Source organism: Salarias fasciatus, chromosome 23, assembly GCF_902148845.1.
Source record: "Salarias fasciatus chromosome 23, fSalaFa1.1, whole genome shotgun sequence".
Lineage (NCBI taxonomy): Eukaryota > Metazoa > Chordata > Actinopteri > Blenniiformes > Blenniidae > Salarias > Salarias fasciatus.
Window position 1 is genome coordinate 20,427,335 of NC_043766.1, and position 22,028 is coordinate 20,449,362.

Sequence of the window (22,028 nt, forward strand, 5' to 3'; positions counted from 1 at the left end):
AGCCAGGTACACAAAACAAAATTAGTAGTAAAAGAGATATAAAATAAGGAAACACACTTCTTTTGAAATACAGTATATATTTTTTTAAAAAGTACAGTATGATGCATTACTTAATATATTTTGAGATAAACAGTTCATTCTTGTGTACGTTACAAATGAATACAGCAATCATGACATTAAATGTCTTTTCACTTTTTTTAAACATTAAAAGTTCTAATTTTATGTTGTTTCACCTAAAACAATTTCATAAAATGGTTCAAACATCTGGGTTAATGTGGACTTGGGGGTGAGAGTTGGCTCGATCAGTTACTGTCTTCAAAGCTGCCGCTGCTGCTGAGGGAAGAGCAGAATCTCATGGTGCTCATGGGATCAGAGACGTATCCTGAGAAAGAGACAAACTGAATTAAAGCTCTTTGCCCAGTGCAGCAACACTTCTGATATTTAATAAATGATGGTGATAATAATCCACAGAAGTGTTAGATTAAAGGGAAAATAACTGCCAAAATCAAACAGTGCCATTTTATCTTAGAAAGGAAATGTAAAGGACTCAGCTCAAACCTGTAAATGTGGCTGTGCTTAAAAGGGCTTAAAAATAGACAATTGGTTTTACTTAAACAAACAAACAAAAAACATGTCATTGCACATGCTTGCAGAGGGTTAACAAATCAGACAACACTGCTGAATGTCACTGTGGATTTCTATTGATAATGAGAAAATTCTGAAAATACATTTAGTCTCATATTTTCATTTGTCATTTTCTTTTTTATTAAGTGATGACCTTGTCTGTCATGCAGAAACAGTTTTGAAAGGAGAAAATATGTAACAATGAGAGCAACATCTCTAAGCATTAAAATGCAACGACTCCACTGACAGAAATATTGGCGATATTATATATATATTGGCTGTGCAGGGTCATTGGACACATATTCTGAGCACAAACCGTTTCGATCAATGGGAGACAACTGCATGTTTCTCCTCAGTTCCTCCAGTGAAAGGCCACCAGATGCTCGACGCCGTTCACTGAAAATAAAAACAGAGTGAATAGATCGGGGCCTGTCCTCACGCAAAGCAACACAAGTCTAGTTGAACATACACATGCTACATTTACATGGAGCGGGACAGATGAGATGGAGCCCGATACAAGCAGGAGAAATCCAATATGTAATGCCTGATCCAGTGCCAGCCCACTTTCCCTTTCTTTGCAGGAGTACCATATACAAAATTGATGATGACAGGTTTCAAAGAAGTGGCGACACGCAAACACTGCACAACACATGGGAACATAAAATAAAAGATCAGCCACATTTCATATAGATGGTCTTTGTTGCTCTGCACACTGGAGCCACATAATAATAAAGATGAAAGTGGTTTGAATTTGCACATTTTAATAAATAAAGTCTAATGAAACTAACAATAACCCCTCCTACTGTGAGTGGGTTCACGGGGATGGCTATCAGGCCGTCCTATTGTAGATATATGATATGTCAGAAAGCTGCCCTTCTCAGTGCAAACACCGTGCATGTTTGGCTGCGTTTCCTGCCCTGTGAGTCCTGTTTGAAGTAAGCACTGTGTTTGGCTTCTCTTGTTTCTTGCAGGTTTTTGCCATAACAACAATTATCATATTTGTTTCAAACTTTTTAGAACTTTTAACTTACAGTGATGCAAAAAAAACAAAAAACAGAATAGGTCTAGTTTGCCATTTCAGTGGAATTACAGACCATTTAAAATATACAGTCTGAAGAAAGAAAAGACTGCAGTTGGTTACATAGCATTTTTATGTCACAATCATTCTGGATGTTGTTTTCTTCTTGCTTGCTTTAGATTAAAAAAAAAAAAAAAAAAAAAAGCACAACCAAAAAGTCCGCCTGGTTGTCATCCTGTTTTTCTTTAAATCATTGTTGAATGTATGTAAAAAGATAAGACATGAACGATAGGTTTAAAGGTAAGAATCGAACCACGGTTAGCAGTCGATGGAAAACAATCTTCTGAAATAATTGGGCCTTCACGTACAATCAACAATGGCTTTAAAAGCAACAGAAATTAAAATGACCTGTTCTAAGAAAGGAGCAGATGTTTGAGTGTGTACACCAGTATACCGCCTCACCATTGGTTCATTAAAACAACTTAAACTGATTAAGATCTTAACCAGTGACAACTGTGCCAGGAGTGGAGGACTGGCCGAAGACCAGCGCAGCCATTGTTCAGTAAATTATTCTCACCATCTTGACCTTCGCCTGACTCAGGAGACACTTAAACGGCTGCTGCTCTCTTACCTCTGACTCCAGATGGCGTAGGCCCGAGTGTTGAGGGCGTACTCAAGCTCAAAACGGGAGCGCAGGGCGGCCACGTGGCTCCGGCCGGGCCCTCCTCGCCCCAGCAGGCAGTCAGACGAGGAGGAGGGCGACAGGGAGCCACTGCTGTTACTGGAGGCTGGAGACATCAGCTGTGACACCAAGCCAGCAGAATCCGTAAAGACATTAATTAGTCTAACCTAAATGTGATGCACTGTGATACGGTGTTTGCTCTGGGGAGTAGTTGCTATTGCATATACCTCAACATTGCACAGGCATTCCTCCAAGTTGGAAACAACTTCAGAGAATTCAGGTCTGTCCTAAACTTGGAAAAAAGCAAAACAACCATGATCTTTGTTTCTACCACAAACAAGCGCATCAAATACACAGAGGGGTATTCTCTCTAACACTGGCCTGGATGCTCTGCTTATTTCATCCCACCCACGCATGTAGCAAAGGTGAACTCTGCTTTAGAAAAGCAGTCCTCAGATCTCTCTCCTGGCTGTAAAAGAACAAACACTGCCACCCCAGAGCTCCTCAATTATACATCACAGTCTGTCCTCAGACAGTCGTCCCAGTTTGAGTGCATACAGCTTCCAATAAGGGGAACCAGGTAGAGAAATGCAGGAAAAAAAAAAGCTTTAATTACAGAAAACTAAGAAAAGATCTTTTTTATTTTGAAGTTACTTTAAGTGTTTTGTCTGGTTCTTGCAGTTCAAAATTAAAGAACTCGTAACTGTAGATAGAAAACTACTGTACAGCACCCAGGACTCTGCACACACCAACCCAGTATTGTGAGGGTCTGTGGGTAGGATTATGATACTTTTTTTCTGTCATAATCATGTGACTATATGACTTTGTGCATCTATTACATCTCATAAATTATAACTACAGTTCCTTTTCACATTAAGACACAATAATAACACATATCAAAGATTTTGAAAGTGTTGGACAATGGGCTCTACCACCAACTCTACCAAATACATCTGTTGCATGCCAAGTCATTTTTGTTTGAATGATGTGGTGCTCACGTTTTTCACAATTCAATACAATATTGTTAAAGGCTGATGGGATAGGCAAAGTAAAAAAGTCGACTCCGAACCTAACAGTTAAGTCTATGTGAAGCCTTCTATTCAACTATTGTAACTGTTACTATAATGTTTATCTTAGCATTTAACCTTAATTCCACTATACTTAAGACAAAAATGTACCAAAAATGAAGTACTGAAATATCCATTCAATGATTTTCAGTTATGTTTTTCACCGAGTGCCCTATATGTTCAATAACTCCTGAAAGTATCATTGTGGCGTCTGCTTCACTGTAGCATTCATGATAGTTTCCCTCAGGTTGCACTCAGAACATTTCGTGCGACACATCCCAGTTTGAAAGCCACATGAGGGCCAACGTGCTGCACACTGGGAGCCATGAGACATGCGCGTGAGTGGGATCCTGTAGCAGCCCGTTATCGCTCCGGGCGAAGCAAAGCATTTTCACACAGTTGCACCCGGATGAGGGGACCGTAAAGGGAGACACGTCCATAAACAGGTGACTGACTGGAAAGTTTGACTGGCAAACAGGAAGCAGATGCATCACAGAGGGACGAAATGTGCCAGCATGCTTGGCCATGTAATAATACATCTTAATGAGGACGTGAAAAAAACATCCCTGGCTAATTATGAACATCAGAGCACAGAGGGAACATCATCCCGGGTTTGTGTGCTCCTAAATGTGAACAGCCATGCAGTAATGTATCATCTGGGGATTGGCCTCTCTCGTTCATTACTGCTGCATGCGCACTGACTCAGCATCATTTACCGCACTGTGTCTATAGAGCTAACGACATGGATGAGATTATGGTACCTTACAGTTTAATACAGTGAGGGCACTCTCTAGTTTAGCATATGCTGACAAATGCAGCACAAAGAGGCGAGAGGCTAAACTGTGTGCTGTGATAAAATCTGACATGTGCTTTTAAAAGTATGCAGCAGTGCCCCCACCCCCGGGGGGCGCCAGAGAGCTTCAGGAGGTAAGCAGCATGAAAAATCTCAAGGTCAGGGGGATGCCTTTTCCACCATCACCCCCCCATTTTCTTTTTAAAGATGAAGTGATGAAAAATGTAGTGTGTGGGACTACAAATTATTTAATTTTTATAAATAATTTATTAAGATTGTTTTAATGCAGTGGGCAGGACAAATGACAAAGCTGAATGTAGTGTAAGTGCAAAACCAAGCGTGTATCACTTGAAATAGCTTCAATATATAAAGGTTTACCAATTACTTCTTAAGCGTCTGAATAGCACAAGAAAGGCTATGCTTTTTACCATCCTTTTGTATACTAATGGTCATGAACAAAACTATTCGATGTGAAAAACACAACCAAAGCTTTCTGCTTGGAATGAAACAACATGGTGTGTTACGCTCTGTGACGGGATGCATCCCCCTCTCACACTGATAAGCCTTTATTTATAATATTCGAAGACCAGACACAGTGATGAACTGTGGTCGGTTACCTCTGGGCAGGAGTTCCAGCCTCTCATCAGAAGTGCAGAGATGGGTTTGGGGATGGAGTAGCCAATAGGAGGCCGGACGTGATGATAAGCCATGTCTGCAGCTGCAGCAGCTAAAGACAGGAGGGTATTTTTAGTTCCGCTGTAAAACATTTCCCTGTTGTTTGACAACCTCTTTGATCTGTGTTTGTTTTCTATGTCAGATGGTGCACTGTGAACGTTATACCTCCTATACTTCAGCAAAGTTAACAATAACTCGATCACAGCAATGAGAAGTAAAAATAACTCACTTTGTAGTAAATAAATTAAACAAAGTAACTCTTATTATTTTAATATTCATTTTATGACAGCTTTAATACACTATTTTTTGACACATACACTAAATATATTCAAATGTTTTGATATCATATTCTTAACAATGAGAAAGTTTAAGTTCTACCTAATTTTCTTTTTGAAGGAATGAATGACCACCCAACCCGCAGACTGGGAAAGTCATGTCTACAAAAAGACAATCAAATACTATTATATTTTAATGCACAGCAACTTATTTCTTTATTTCTTAGAAATTTTATTTATTTAGTCTCCCTGGACTAATCAATCATAAAATACCTCCACCACCTCCAAAAATACAGCCAATCATTTTTTATTCTCAATCAAAGTAGGAAATAATCTCAGATAGTCTTAAAAGTACAACTCCGTGATTATCCATGTGAAATATATGCATGTTTTTATTACATGAGTTACATGAGAGGTCAAAGAGGAGTTCGAACTCTAGTCTGCACGTTACCGGGTTTCAGGTGGGCGAAGGGGATTTCTCCTGTGAGCAGTTCCCACAGACAGAGAGCGTAGCTGAACATGTCTGCCTTGACAGAGTAGCGGGTGCACTGCGTGAACACCTCTGGGGCCATCCAGCGCAGGTTCTACACACACACACACACACACACACACACACACACACACACACACACACACACGCACACACGCACGCACACGGGAGGACTCGTGAAAACTGGCACAGGACAGGTTTCAGTGCAGTTGAGTTTTCAGAGGCGTAACATTAGGCAGTCTCTCTCTCTCTCTCTCTCTCTCTCTCTCTTTCTCTCTCTCTCTCTCTCTCTCTCTCTCTCTCTCGCTTTCTCTCTCCCTCTCTCTCTCTCTCCCCCTCTCTCTCTCTCTCACACACACACACAGACACAACAAATAAAGCCCAATTACTGACATAAACACTGCGTCCCAGTAAGGGCAAGTAGTTCATCACAACAGGCAGCTCCCTGGAGATGTAACACACTTAACACCAAACTGCAGGCCAAGCACTCTGTGCAGGTCTGAGTCAGCACATTCAGTCAAAATCTGCATGAAAGCAGTTTTCTTTTTTAGCGGGCGGGTAATTGATGGCAGGTGGCAGAAGAAGCACTGCCTTGAACTCCAACAATATAACAGTAATCTGCTTTTATTTTTTCACAAAGTCACATATACTCACATAGCTGCTACTTAAAGTGTGAAAAATGTTTGGGAAAGTGTAAAACTGTAAGGTTTCCTTTTCAGCTTATAAAGGTTTCAGAGGAAGACATCACTGACCCCTGGCTGTTTGGTCATGTTATCTTCATCCACAGATTGTAGAAACCTGGATTCTGCAAAGGAGAACATGGACATTTGATGGTGAATGGGTGGGTGACAAAGAAGAGTGAAAATATTGCAATATCATATTTGAAAAATTGGAAAGTATTAACAAGAGAAGTTTATACAAACAAGTTTTTCTTTTTAGTTAAATGTGTTGTTCTTTCTTAGCACCTTCCTATAGTTAGGATATTTTGTAGAAGCTGTTTTTCTAACCATTTGTTGAGGATTTTAAAAGCTTTGCTGTCCTTCCAGGGGCATCAGGGAGAAAGGGGGAGATCAGATCAAAGCAGAGGTGGGTGGCTTCTTGTAAAATACGGCCTACATTCTATTGTCGGTCAGTGTAAACCTCACTTGGGTGTCATAGTCATCAGTCTATTATGTTCTGTGCCACCCTCAACACCCCCTGCTGGAACTTGGTTTTTCTACACTGCACGGTCACAGTAGGTCAGGATACTGATATTTAAGTGATAGATAGAAATTACTCAGCAGGAGATTATGGAAGTGAGCGTCTATCAGCTTCCTGATAAGATATAGTCGTTCGGGATTCGTCACCTAATAGGGCATGTTTGTAGTCCAGATGTAGTCAGTTGAGATGCAGTCACATATTCTACCTGCCAGGATATAGAAAGGGCAGATTGTTCAGTTTGTCCAGCATCAGTCCCGACCTGTGCTAAGGTCCAGGTCAAAATACTGTCCCCTGTAATGCTGGCAATTTTCTGAGTTGGCTGTTTGTATCATTCCATTAATCTACACAAATGTTAATAATGAAGCAGAGGGACATTTGTCTCCTCTTTTGTGACTCATGGAATTAACTGGAGATATCACAAAAATCTGTTTGTTTTAGTGTAAACTGTATAAAACGATGATGAAAGTGTATTTGCTCACCTCCAAAATCAGCCACCACTGCATGTCCATCCTCATAGAGCAGAATATTGTGACTGAGGGGGGAAGATGTGTGTTATTTGCAAGGACAATGGAGATTTCACACCTCCAATGCCAGCGCATCACATGTGTTATTACTGCTGCACCGACCTGTTGAGGTCCCTGTGGATGATAGGCTGGGTGAGGTTGTGCAGGTACTCCATGCCCTTGGCCACATCGATGGCAATGATGAGCTTGGACTGCAGGTCGATGAGCCTGTATATTGACACATCATTAAAGCAGCAACCACTTAGTGCCCGATCAATGGTCCCTGCCAATCACACACAGCACTTTACACAGATCAATAGGACAGTTTATAAAGACAACACCTGGCCACACAGTTAGCGGAACTCTTCATCTGGATCAATGGTGATCCCTGCTGAGGGGTGAGCCAGGTGAGAGGATGAGTGCAACGAGGGTAATGAGACCTGAAACAGTCGGCCTCTGCTGTGAAAACATTGCCCCTTCTAAGACACAAAGTGTGTCCATCCTCCATTTCTCATTGTGAGACACTGTGCCAGAACTTTCAGGGACCAGAGATGTTTGAATTCTATCTGTCTATCTATCTATCTATCACATGTAGTCCCCCCATGTAACGGACTTACTACTCTATATCTCTAATGTGAATTCTTTGCACATTCAAGTCTGTGTGTATTCCTTCATCACCGTATTCATTAAGTACCCGCACCGACGCACCTCACTGCCAATTTGCTGCTTGTGAAATTGTTTGTTTGTTTATATTTTTCTAAGTTCTCCAGTATAATTTTCATTCTTATTTTCTCATTAGCTCCTTTCACTGCTTAACTTCATTAATGGACTCTATGCACAACTCAACCACTTCCTGAGCTTCAGGAGGCTCTTTGCTTCCTGTCTTTCATGATAGGACGAGCTGATTAATCCAGGTGTCCCTGACCTCTGTAACCACAACAGTAATGGTCAGACACACCTGCATTAATCAGCTCATCCTGTCATGAAAGACAGGAAGCAAAGAGCCTCCTGAAGTTCAGGAAGTGGTTGAGTTGTGCATAGAGCCCATCTTTTTTCTCTTTGCTTCTTATTATTATGACGCTTTACTACGACGCATTATGTCAGTTGCCCCATAACCCACCCACCCGTTCATCTATCCGTCTATCACTATAGTCACATGATGTCTTTCTGTAGAGTAGTTTTAGGTTGTCACAATCTTTTTTGCTAATAAATTGCCTCCCAGTGGAATTCTTGTTTAGTTTAAGTGCGGTCATTTTTTCAGGGTTGGAAGTGATAAATCACTAATACCAATTGCTATTTAGATAGTTTTTTTTTTTTTTTTTTTTTAATGAGGTCACACCTAATGTTTTAGGTTTTTATGTGATTTTATGAATAACACTTAATGATAGCTGTGGTTGATTTGAAAGTGCCTTGTAGATAAAGTTGAAGTGAGTAAGTTGAGCTGAGATGAGTTTATCACTGTGTTGCTCTCCTCTACTTTATTATTTGTCAGAGAAATATACTTTTAAAGTTAATATTTTTTCCAAGGTGAACTGAAATGCTGATAATTGGAGACATTTGTGGGATTAGCAGCAGCGTTATTTGCGTGGGATTTACCCTTGAAAACAAATGGCCATGTATAGACTCTCTTCATAAGACCACAAAAAGGTTTTCCACCAGGATGCAATTTATTGCTGGGAAGCATTGTCACAAAAAAAATAACCATCTTCCTCATTGAACAGTTTCTCTCTTCCATCTCAGCCTGACCTGCTGCCTCCTCTTCACCAACCATCTCCATGTCCTGATCCCCTGCATCCACAGAACTTCACTGTATCCCTTCAGCACATTCCAGCCTCTCCTCTCCAGCTTTATGCCTGCAGTGCTCAACTTAAGCTGTCCCGATCTGTTCATTTTTAATCTTGTCCATCCTACTCAGCCCTGATGGAAACCTCAGAGTCCTCATCTCGAATAATAGCAATTTCATTTACTTATGCTGGAAAAAACAGGATAAATCTCAAGGTGGGCTATGGGTCAAACCAACAGCAGGGACAGAGACGGATGGGGTGAGTGCCCAGGGACTGTGTGTAGAAGTAAATAAATGTGATTTTAATTGGTTCACCTCTTCTGCTCGTGCAGCAGCGAGAACAGCGAGCCTCCTGAAACGTACTGGGTGACGATGGCAAACTGACTGGGGTCATCCAGACACGCTCCCACAAACTGGATGATGCAGGGATGATTGAGTCTGCAGAGGATGGAAACCTCTCTGCAGAACATATCCACATCTGACTTTGAGCAGTATGTGTTGGCTCGATAGCTGCGAAGGACAGAGGGGATTGAGTGATTGATTCTCTGCTTCTTCTCACATGGAAAAAAACAAACGCACAAATCACATAAATTGCTACCGTTTTATGGCAACAATTTTGTTCCTGCATTTGCCTTTGTAAACTCTTCCAAAGGAGCCTGAGTGAAGAACACAGATAATGAAATAATCAATATTAATGAAACTAGGCTTGTAGCTCAGAAAGAAGAGTAAAGGGAGAGAACTCACCCGATCCAATAATTTCATTAAATTCCAGCTCAGACAGCTGCAGATGGAACTGAGATGGAAGGCTTGCCCTGAGCACAAGGACCTCGGCTTTCTCTAAAAACAAATCAAAATCCACATTAGGTCCATTTTAATAAATCCGTCATATCTTATGTTGTGCTCATTATCAAAGCATGGCAAAGATAAAATCAAGTCATATTTAAAGGTACATTACAAAATATTAAAATACAATGAAGAAGTCGATTTTTAATCTAAATTCATGTAAATATCCATGAATTTTAAACTGAGTTTCTGGAAGTGTTTTCAATAATGCAGTATCTGAAGGGGGCATTTTGTGTGATCAAATATTTTTCCAATTTTTTCCACTTGCAAGTAGTTATTGGACAGTGAGAATATGTGAGACTGTACAAGGTTAAGGACCTTTTTCTTTGGAGTTTGCATGTTCACCCTGTGCGATAAGTGGTTCTCTTTCTGGGTTTCCCCACTTTCCTTCAACAACCTGAAAACAAGTTTGAGTCCTGTGCTTGCCCTCTGATGGACCGGTGGCTTGTTCAGGGCCAGTTCTGTCTTCTCACATATTCAACTGCAATCCGGTCTCCAGCCATCCAATGTGGTATAGAAGCTAAAGGATGGATGGATGCACATTCTTAAAATTCTTTTCTTTACTTTTTGATCATTAGATATGAATGCAGAATTGGTTTTAATTGCCTCTGTATTGAAGTTATTGTGGTTTAAAACTATGCAGAGTAAATCTGAATAACTCAAATGTTAAATTAAAATACAGCTTATTAAGCCTTTTTTCAAAAATAGACTTGAGTTTATTTTGGGGTTTTTTTTTTAAATGACTCTGTGGCCATCAGAGTGTGTAGACAACGTTTTAACTCTATTCGGTGTGTGGTACAGTAAAATTTGAGTTGACAATCAACATGAACTCAGAATAAGATATCTCTTTATTTGATTCCTTTTTGGTTGTTGTGATGAGCAGCATTTTTTCAAAATAACATAAAATAATTATTTTTAACAGAGGGATTTTTTTTTTTATATATTTTGAAGTCTAAAATCGGTCATCACCAATTTACGTATATTCTGGTTATTTGAAAGGAGTAGTTTGACTGGAGTGAAAGTTTCCAACAGTAAATGCAGTTTAACACTAGTGTGACATAAATAATATGTGTGTTATTTACACGTACAGGTGTGTTTCCATGTTAGTGCGTTTATTCACTGTGCCTCACATTATTTGGAGCCATGACATCTTCCACTTGAAACAAATCTGGTTTGTACTTTAAATTGAGATTATCCATTAAACTCCTGAATTCAGAAGTTATAGATCAGTAAATGCTCCATATTTCACTGAATGTTTCACATAACAGAAGTTAATGAGGAACGAAAACTTTGTCAAGCGTTACACCAGGGGCTGATGTGCGGTTCACACCACCTCCAGTTTCACAGGGAAGACAGTAGGCAAGTGTTATTATCAGCATCCAGGCAGCTTCCCCTGGCAACAGACTGGGCTGTCATGCCTGCTGACAGTGATGTGAGAAATCTGCTGTGCTTCTCTCCACCTCACTACCTTTGGTCATGCTTTTGATCTTTCCGAGAGGAGATGGCACAGAAACATAGGATCCATCTGGAAGAGACACATTTAGACAGGTTAATCTTAAACTATGATGGATTTGTATCCCTCCAAGTAATTTCTGGGGTGTGACTCACCCCCTCCTGGCTGGGAGTATTCATTGCAAGGAGAGGTCGTCCGGACGCTTGTAGTGTTTAGTAATGTGACAATGGCATCGTGACCTGTATCACACAAAGGTAGACTGTTTTTATTTGGTCATCGCTGAAAGTGAGGTTCATATCTATCTAAAATAAACAGACTGACCTTTTTCATACGCCCACATCAGACATGTCTGCTCGTCTTTCTCGCCACTGGACCGGCTCGGGTCGCAAGCGACAAGGTTCATGTCAGCCCCGCTATCCAGCAAGAACTGCACTAGACGGATGTGACCGTGAAAGCAGGCACTGTGCAAAGCTAAACGGGCACAGCACACACACGTAGTCAGAGTGACCTTCACAGCAGGCAGCAAACTCAGTTTTAAGAAGTATCTGGACACTTGGTGAGGTTGTGTAAAAGATGTAAAGAGTCACCTGTGTGTCCATCTCTGCCTTGATGGTTGATGTTCATGGCGTTCTGGCCAGTAGGCATTTTAACCATTTCCAAGTCTTTACCGTACGTGCATGCACTGCGATATGAGATATAAATTCATTACCGCCACTGAGAAACAGGGATTACAAGTGATGAGGGGTGTAAAGCCGAGGTGCCAGACTCTACCTGTGAAGTGCTGTTTCACTGAATATGTTCTCCTTCGAAAGACTCTCTGTGCCAGAAAACTGGATCAGCTCCTTCACTGCTGCGAACTTGCCATTGTAACAGGCCCTGAATAAGCACAGCATTAACGCTAAACTTCATGTCACTGTAGAAGACCTTCACCACTGTAAACCACTCACAGGTGTAAAGGCGTGTCCCCGTAGATGTTGACAGAGTGTGGTTGTAAGTCAAAATTTCCCTGCAGGAGGAAACGAACAATCTCCTGGTGACCGAAACGGGCGCAGAAGTGGAGAGGAACGTGGTCTTCGTTGTCTTGCGCATTCACTGTTAAGAGTACAGAAGGTAAAGACAAACAGTCATTCTGACACTTACAGAACTCTTTTATTGTACTGAGCTTCCCTGTGGCCTTTGAAGGGGAAAATCAGCAGGTTTAAACAGCTGATGGAGGTAAGTATGTAACCTGTGCTATTCACTTTAATTTAAGAGCAATTGACTCAAGTAAAACTTCAGTCCTGCTAGAGTCTGGGGTCTTACCATTAACTTTGCTCCCCTCGCCCATCAGCAGCTTGATTATACTGAGAAACCCTTTGGCTGCAGCCAGGTGCAGAGGCCGGTCACCCACTTCACCACTGATATTCACATCGGCCCCAAACTTTAGCAGCAGCTTTGCCACCTGGGAAACAAGACAGGAGAATTGATCTGCTCCAGGAAGGATTTGAGGGGAGCAGGAGATACCAGCATTTAACCCTTTAAATACATCCTCTCTCTTCACCTTGCATTTGTTCGCTATTTTAAGTCTTTCTCTTTATGAAAAGGATGCATAAGGCTTAATTTTCAATTTAACATTCATTGCATCTCCAGCAGCTCAAGTCGTGCAAGCAAGAACACAAATTTAGTATTGTCAACGTCACTTTTGTTTCAGATGTTCAACACTGACAACATACACACGTCAGCAAAGTGAGAGCCAGGAAATTAAATATCTGGTTCATTTTACAATAAAAATGACAGGTGGTAACTCCACACATCAGAAATAATAATTGAATCAAACTACTGAGGTGCAGGTACCCCCCTCTGTGCCACCACTGAAGCCCCGCCCCTTTAACGTCAAGCCACTGACCTGCTCATGGCCGTTGTAGGCAGCAATATGCAGCGGAGTGAAAAACACAGCATCCTGAACGTTGACATTAGCTCCATGCTGTAGGAGGATGTCTGCAGTCTGGAAGGAGAAATGACAAAGTGACAATGCACAAAGTCCATAGGATCCATATCAGAGCATGTAGTGTCCTCTCACCTCATGATGCCCAGCCAGCGTGGCAACATGCAGGGCCGTGAGGGCCCCGTATCCCACCTGCTGCACATCCGACCCTCCGTGAAGGAGTGTTGTCACCAACTCAGCATTGTCCTGTAGCATATTATAAAAAGAAACATCCACATTTGCACTTGATGGGTTTTAATATCTAACCAATGTCAGCTTTATATTTACTGCCAGCAATTCACTGTTGCACCATCAACAGCATGCAGTTTACTGTTTGGGCTTTGTGTGTACTTGCACTCCACCCTGTGGTAAAACTTCAGAAAGCTCTCCAACAGACGAGAAATAACTCAAGCAAATAAAACCGCTGATTCCTCCGGAGACGGTCCTATAGATCTGTGTGTGAATGCTGTGTGTCTTGACCCACCTTGTAAGCAGCCAGGTGGAGGGCAGTGAACCCATTTCTCGTCAGTCTGGACGGCCGTAGGCCTTTCAGCATCAAAGTACCTAAATGGCCTTTGTTTCCTGCAGACAAAGACATTTTACTTAAAATATCATAAGACCTGATCGTCACAAACAATCAAGAATAAATATTAATATGAAACTGGATGGGGAACCATGCAGAACCTTTGGCCAATTTTAATCTCCATTTAACACGAAAAATATTGAACCTTATTATTTAGTAGCATTCATTGGCCTTTAATATCATAAAGGTCATCTACAGACCATACTGTCAGTCAGTCCACAGTAATCCTTTCCTCCTCTGTCACATTTTGTTGAGGAGTTATTAATAGACTGTGGTAGTCATGCATACCTCCACACACACAGCAGAGATGCAGCAGCGACAGCCCCTTCTCTGTGCGGTAGCACAAGTTCACCTTCTGAAAAGCCTCATCTGAGCTGAGCCAGAGAAAATCAACATCCACAGCTGGTGAAAACCCACTGACACGGGAATGTAATCAAACTGAGCCCAGTACAGGCACAGGGACAATTCCTGTCAGATTACGCAGAGCTTGTGTAATGAGTCATGCAAATTGTGTTTCACTTGCATGAAGATTTAAAAAAAAAAAAAAAGTTATTTCACCTGAAAGCCAGTTTGAGATCCACCAGCTCACGGTCCTTAAGCTGGAAGTCATCCTCCAGTTTCTCAATGATCACAGAGTACGACTCTCCCACCTTCTTCTTCCACTCATCTTCACATCATCATCATCATCATCATCAGGGCAGACATAACGAGAGCTTCCAGTGGTTGTTATTGACAAACACACAGAAATACCACTTCACCTGGAACACATTTGTAACTCTATTCTACTGTTTTTAGCTTATACAAAGTGAAAACACATCCTACTTGGGTCCTTTCTCCAGAGCATCTCAGTCTTGTCAGTGGATGTTCAATAAAAACATATAATCATAGAATTTACCTGTACAGGTCTGAGAGGGTCTTGACTTGTAATTTCCCATCGAAGGGGTCCTTCACTTCTTATACGCGCCGTATAGTTTGTTGAAGTCGAGTGAGACAGGAATACTATCTCTCTGTCTGCTACAATTGCACAGGTCCAGATAAAGGGGGATCATGGCTCTGAGCTAAAAATAAACACCTCTGAGCGGAATGCCTCCACAACTATACGACAACTGATCCCTTTCCTCTGAGTGTAAATACAGCATAAAACAAAGCAGGTCATCTGTGCCTTGTTTTTGATGAGGAACAAAACACACAATAACCAAAATATAAGTTCTTTTGAAACTTCTAATAGATTTTTTTTACTTGTTTTCCATCATTAATGCTTAAGCATGAGACAAATTAATAACAAGGTATTCTATTTTATTCAGTGAAGTGTGAATCCTTTTTATTGTTTCCTAACTGAATCCTGACTAATATCAATTGTGTCGTAATTTTGAAAGTTGTACAACTTTGTGAACTTTTGCTTTATTACGCTGATGTTGCTCTTTTAAGAGTTGAGATGTTGGTGATCCGTCATCTGTCATGACTCCTGTTTCTTCACTCATGCTTCTTTCCTGTTTCCTGTTGCGACTCTTTGTGACACTCTTTGGTGCGTTTCCCAACTTTGTTTCTTTTGAATCTGGATCAGTGGCTTTCAGAATGTGGCGCCAGGCATTCCACTGAGGTGAGCTTCAGTGGACAAATCAGGGGATCCAGAGGATGCGTGTTCTTGAACACACATTTAATTGTTAAAAGAAACTCCATAAATCCATTCATATAGCGAAAACCGTGAAAGTAATAGTTGTTAGAGTTGCAGACTATACACAAAGACTTAATAGATATGTGAAATGAAAAGCATCCAAACAAAGATTACTGCTGTTTATTGCATATTTATTCCAACAGATATTAAAAACCATCTTGCACAGTGAAAGACATTCAAATGAGTATCACTGCTTCCAGCTGCAGTGTGGTCGACTGTGAGAAGGGACAAGTTATCTGGTCTAGATAATAAATATACTGTCGGATCATGTGTTTCGTGCTGCTTGTGCTTCAGTACATTTGTACCATTGTTGTTCCAGTTTTGATGCCAGATACATTTTCTCTGCCATTTTTTTTCTTACTTTTCAGTTCTCTTTCCTGGATAGGTTCTCTCAGTCTAACATCTCTGCAAGTAAAAATTATTTTGTGTTCTTCATGCTGCTCATGGTTTTTATAAAATGGGTCCTCATATTTGCAATGACTCAGTTCAGATAAATGTATGTTCATACTTAAATGCAACATTATTATTCTGCTTTGTTCAATCTTCATATTCCAAGATCATGTCAATGTATGTCCCAACCATATTATGGGTGAGATATTCATCAGTATTATGAGCTCATGTGAGACGGACTAAATAAAGTCATCCATCGTCAAAAAAACTCTGGTGCCGGACCGGCACTGCAACTTTCAAGTGACAATTTAGCGCTGTTAGAGGTACTTGTAATGAATATGTCAGGGCACATTGTACACATCTTTAAAAATGTGTAACATATTTACGGTGGAAAATAAGTATTTTTAAGATAGTAAAACTCCTTAATGCACCTTTAATGAACTGCACTCAGTTTGGGCCTTTTGAGATATTGGATTCACAAGACTGGAATAAATATGAGTCCACAGCAACCCTGGCCTTTGACAAGATCTAATCCATTAATCTCTGAGTAAGAGTGAAAATATGAGTCAAATTAAAAAAAAAAAAAAAAGAAAACATCAAGAAATAAAAAAAAAAAAATTATAAAATCACAGTGACCTTAACCACTGACCTTTTGTGACCCGACTAGCCCATCATAAGGCTTGAATAAATATGAAGACACTGTCCCAAGGCTTTCTTGACACTGAAGTAATAAAAGAAAACACACATTGATTTCTGGAAATCAAAGCCCTATTATTTTATGATTGGGATGAAGTTAACATTTGCACCAATGTATTCTGTAATTCTCCAGACAACCCTGAAAACAATGGCTCTGTACTTCAGCAAGGAGGCATGAAATGTGCAAAAATCTGTTAACCCACCTAATAAGACTTCACCAACAGGTGAGTAAATTGCCTCAATATGCACACCCACATCCATGTGGCCCACTCCACCACAATGACACACAATAAATGATATCATAAACAAAAATAACAAATCCAAATATATAAACAATAAACCCTCACCATAACATTGCAGTAAAACATGTCTTACTTCATTAATGGCTCTTACAATACCAATTACAAATTTTACAGAATGTAGTACCACATTCAACTGGATTCCACAGAACAAGTCTGCATCACGATTCAAACTTTTTCAACTCATTCAAACTTTTGCTATGCAGAGTACCGTACTAATGTCTGATGACAATATAAACTTCACCCCATAATCTAAATGCTGAAAAAAACAACAAAAAGGGACATTTTAATTGCTGAATCTCCTTTGTGTAATGTTGTCATGAAGCGTCTTCCCGGAGCTTCAGCATTTCTTCCAGGTTCTTGAGCTGTAAACACTCGTGCATTGACAGTAGCTGTGTGGCTTTGGGCAGGGGCTTGTGGAGACCACTCACCACAGCCTGCAGCATCTTGACAGACAGCAAAAAAGAGTTTCGCTGATCAGAGGAAATGGAAACAGACAAGCGTTCCACAGACTGCAGCTGGATGTATCGCCGGAGAATCTCAGGGTCTCATTCTCCACCTCCCAGTGTGACAGACACTCTGCCAGGCTGAGGCCAAAAAGCTTCAGCTCCTCCATACATCGAGGGGCTCCCACACTGCGCTTCAGATTGTCATTAATTCCGAAGAAGACGGTGACAAACTTGGTTTGGTTTGATGGTCACACACAGCGAGTGCATGAAGGCTCTTTCAGGCACGGAGACCCCAGGACTGACAGGCAAGCCGCTCAGGATGGAGTCCTGGCCCACTGACACGCCGTCTCCCAGTGTTGAGTACTCCACACTGATCCAGCCCCCACGGAGCATCTGGCTTCTACGATGCTGTACATGACGCAGCAGCGCGAGGAGAAGTTATTGTTTGTTTGGCACACACTGAATGCAGATGACAGCAGCCCAGCTGACTCCTCAGAGCCTCATCCTGAGTGAGGTGGAAGAGGTATTCTGAGGTGGTCCCGATGTGATAAAACCTTGAGTTATTCAGGAGAATGACATTAAGGGGAGTCCCTTTGAGAAGATGGAAGATTTTTTGGCGAACATGCACCAGACTGTTTTCCTGTTTGGTCACATTAGCAGTGTTGTCTGTGTAGTCTATCGTGGCCTGGGGACCCAGAGCTTGCAAAAAGTCCCCATAAGCATCTATTTCACAGTCCAAAGTCCCCAACTCTTTCAGCAAGTTAAGAAGACAGATTGCTGTATCAAAGTCGACATAATACGTACTGTCTGTGTAGACAAATTCTGTGTCAGGAAGTTCTATGCTCTCCCTCTTACAAACAGCACCAGTATCTTTCATTTCATCAATGCTTGGCTTGTGCAGGAAGCGCAGACAGGATGTGTTCTCCATTTCCCTGTAAGAGCAGTTTTCATGCCGATCCAACACAAACACCCCATGGGTAGTTCCTACAGTGAGCGGTGAGGGGTGAGCTAAAGCTGTAAAGCCAGGTTTGTCAAACCGAACACTCTCTCCCTCTCCAGTACTATAGAGCTCAATGTCATCCGCACAGGTAATGAGGATGCCGGGCTTCATCTGTGACGGGAAATCCACATACATGGCCAGTTTGAGCTCCAGCATCTGGTAGATTGGGTCACCCAGCGGAAAGGCCATGAAGATCTTTCCCAGAGCACTGGCACTGGGCAAACGCTGACTAAACCCCCCCTAAAAACAGACAGGATGATACACATAGCAAAGTGCATTAAAAGAGTACCCAGACATGCATATTTCAGTGTGAAAAATATTTTTCAGAGAAGTTTCGCTTGCGACTAAGAACAAATGTAAAGGTGTTTTTAGGCTTTTATACTGAAGAAATTAAAATATTGGTCGTGCACAGTGCACTGATCAAACAGCAGGAATAAATTAAACTATGTAATGAGTTTGAAAGCAGCAGATCTTCCAAGGAAGCCAAGTTTATTCATGTTTGTGTAATGTCGACTCAATACAGATAATTTAAACTTTATGTTTAAAACATAATGGATTTCAACTCTACCACCAACTAATTCAATATATATATATATATATATATATATATATATATATATATATATATTGCATTGATATATATATATATATATATATATATATATATATATATATATATATATCTTTTAGGGAATAAATTCACTGGGTTCACTGCACTATACCTGCAATAATGTGAAAAGTTTGGTTCAATGTAGTGATGAAATATTATTACGCACTGCTGCCTGTGTGACTTTGTACAGCACTTTGTGCCAGCAGTAGTTCTTTTAAAGTGCTATACAAATAAAGTTGAGTCGAGGGTGTAATTGTTAGGAAATTACAAAGCAGAACAAATTAACTTTTTTTCCTGCTATCACAGAATAATATACCTGCATGGATCAGGATGACTCTGAGTTTACTCAGCTTCTTTCCAAAGGTGTCACTCAGATGCTGCAGTGCGTACAGAGTGGACCCCCCATTTCCTTTAAAAAAAAAAAAAAAGGCGACATAATTGTAGATAGTTTAAAAACTGTTAATGTGGTTGTGATGTTTTTAAGTTAAAGAGTGAGTGTTCACCGATTTTGGGTCCAGGAGGGTCAGACAGGACAGTGTAGTGCACACCGAGGGGAAGCTCCTTCCTGCGCAGCTTCTCTCTGATCTGCAGCTCATACGCCTCTCTCTGGCTGACATCCACGGCAGTCACGACCACCACATCCAGAACTCCCAGCTGCACCTCCGACCTGCAGGTGGAAAAACAGCATTCCCGTTTCACTCAGCTGCCACCAGTCTGTCAGTCACGCGCACTGAGGAATAAACTCACCGCGCAGGAGAGTTCAGTTTTCTCAGCTTCTCTCTTGTTGCAGGTTCTAGTTTCTGACCACTATCTGGTCCATACTGACAAAGAGAAGTGAATAGTAATCTCCACATAAACTGCGTTAACCGTCTGTATCTTGGCGAAACAGCAACACTGTCAGAATCATTCAGGACGCGTCCTGCTTCCGGGTACCAGTCACGTGGTGTGTTAGTCACTGCGTGGGCGGGGAGGCGTTGGTGTCATTTTTAATATGAGGAAATTAAACACAACAATAGCAATGGGAAAAAATATGTTGGAGTAGTCAACTACTTTCTTAATCAACTTATTTTCCTCCCCCAGGAAGTGATATATATATTATATATATATATATATAATATATATATATATATATATATATATATATTATATATATATATATATATATATATAACATATATATATATATGTTCACAAATACAATGTATGCTTACTTTGTACTCAGTGAAAGTTAAAGTTAAAACAAGAGCCCTCTCTTATTCTACACAAACTGTAAAATTTGAAATTTTATTGCAGTTTTGATGAGTCTTCTGCCTCAGCTTCCATTCATCCATCCATCCAACTTCTATACAGTGTATTCTATTCAGCATCGTGAGTAATCCCAACCAACTGTGAGTGAGGACAGGATACACCCTGGACAGGTCACCAGTCAGTCACAGGACAAACAGAGGCAGAAAACACACTCTCACATTCACACAGGGGGTAATTTCAGGTCACCAATTCACCTCACGCATATTTCTGGACCAGAGAGGGAAAGCAGAGGACCCGAACACAGACACACAGGAGAGAACATGAAAACTACTGTACATAGAAAGCTCCAGTCGGTATTGTACATTTTTGACCACTGTGTCCCAATACAATTCAACTTATCTGTGCAAAATATCTACTGTGAAAGTACCAGTATATCTCTCAGTTAAAAAATAAAATGCAACTGAAAATTGCAAATGTTAATGTTTGTGGCAATCCTTAAATCAAGCAAGATATTTATTCGAAGGTGCTTAAGGAGTTTTGCACGTTTTACAACGAAACAGCGCCCCCTGCAGGCCTTGGGCGTAATGCAGCTTAGTGAAACACTCGTCCCTGTGGCCGCGTGCACGGAAGAGGGGAACTCTTTCCTTGCTCTTTTAGTAGCGCTCAAGTAAAATTTAAGTGTCTTTTACCTGGTGGAGTCTGTGCTGGAGCTGTGGCAGTGCTAGAAGCCAGTCTTTTCTTACTTTCTGGAAGATCCTGCTCAGTTGTTGCTCACTAAGCATCTGGCGGAGTAATAGCGGACAACACGAAACCTAACTAAATCAGGCCAGCCGGAACGCGCATTACGTCATTCCTTTCAAATTTTCCCCCAAAAAAATTCTGGTGCCGGACCGGCACTGCAACTTTCAAGTGACAATTTAGCGCTGTTAGCGGTACTTGCAATGAATATGTCAGGGCACATTGTACACATCATTAAAAATGTGTAACATGTTTATGGTGGAAAATAAGTATTTTTAAAGTTGAAAAACTCCTTAATGCACCTTTAATAAGAGATTTCTGTGAATTTTCATTTTGTACCAACATTGGAATGCATTTATCAAGCAGATGCCTTTGTTAATCCTCTTAATTAACCTGATCTGCTTTTCATGAATCACCATAGAAGTAATGGCTGACCGGAGAGCCAACACCATGCCTGGAACCCACTCTGAGCTCCTAACTTTTATGCTGTAAGTCGGGTTCCTGACCGCTCCAGTCAAACTCGTAAGCTCCTCTGCTGATCTTGCTAAGCTTTTCTGTCTCTGTTGCAATACAAACGTTACAAGATACAGTACAGTGGGGTACAACTGCAGCCTGTGTTTACCCCATCATAAAAAAGTGGTTAAAGAATGGAAGGAATGCAGAAGGGGAGGGGGCACCAACACAACAACTCAAATCAGCATAATCCACCAGTCTATTGTGTTTATTGTTTCAGTAAAATCAAAACACCTCATTTGCAATCCCTGGCCATTCATTGTCAACATACAACACATTCTGTACAGTTCTATAAGAACAATGCCCTGACATTTATAAAGAAGCAACATTTGACATCAAAGTTTAATCAAACAGGTTAGACTAAAAGAGTTATTTAGAAAAACTAGAAACTAAACCACCAACTTCAGACATATTTCATCCCGGTTTTAATGTGACTGGCGGTACCATGTCAAGAGATA

The 22,028-nt window shown here is 40.9% G+C and overlaps 1 protein-coding gene across 1 annotated transcript; it reads right to left on the bottom strand.

Annotated features, from left to right (window-relative positions):
- Positions 1–254: 254 nt before the first annotated feature.
- LOC115382067 (serine/threonine-protein kinase TNNI3K-like) lies at positions 255–21,509 on the bottom strand. Its single transcript, XM_030083709.1, has 27 exons — positions 21,493–21,509; positions 19,575–19,738; positions 19,388–19,480; positions 14,511–14,619; positions 14,241–14,326; positions 13,854–13,951; positions 13,466–13,576; positions 13,292–13,390; positions 12,709–12,847; positions 12,354–12,498; positions 12,178–12,282; positions 11,994–12,088; positions 11,728–11,877; positions 11,562–11,645; positions 11,422–11,478; positions 9,855–9,947; positions 9,709–9,766; positions 9,426–9,620; positions 7,451–7,555; positions 7,304–7,356; positions 6,377–6,429; positions 5,586–5,718; positions 4,802–4,911; positions 2,552–2,611; positions 2,274–2,443; positions 941–1,020; positions 255–382 (listed from the first exon to the last, which is right to left on the bottom strand). Exons 1-27 carry the CDS (start codon positions 21,507–21,509, stop codon positions 303–305), a joined length of 2,742 nt encoding a protein of 913 aa, XP_029939569.1. The 3' UTR covers positions 255–302.
- Positions 21,510–22,028: the final 519 nt, after the last annotated feature.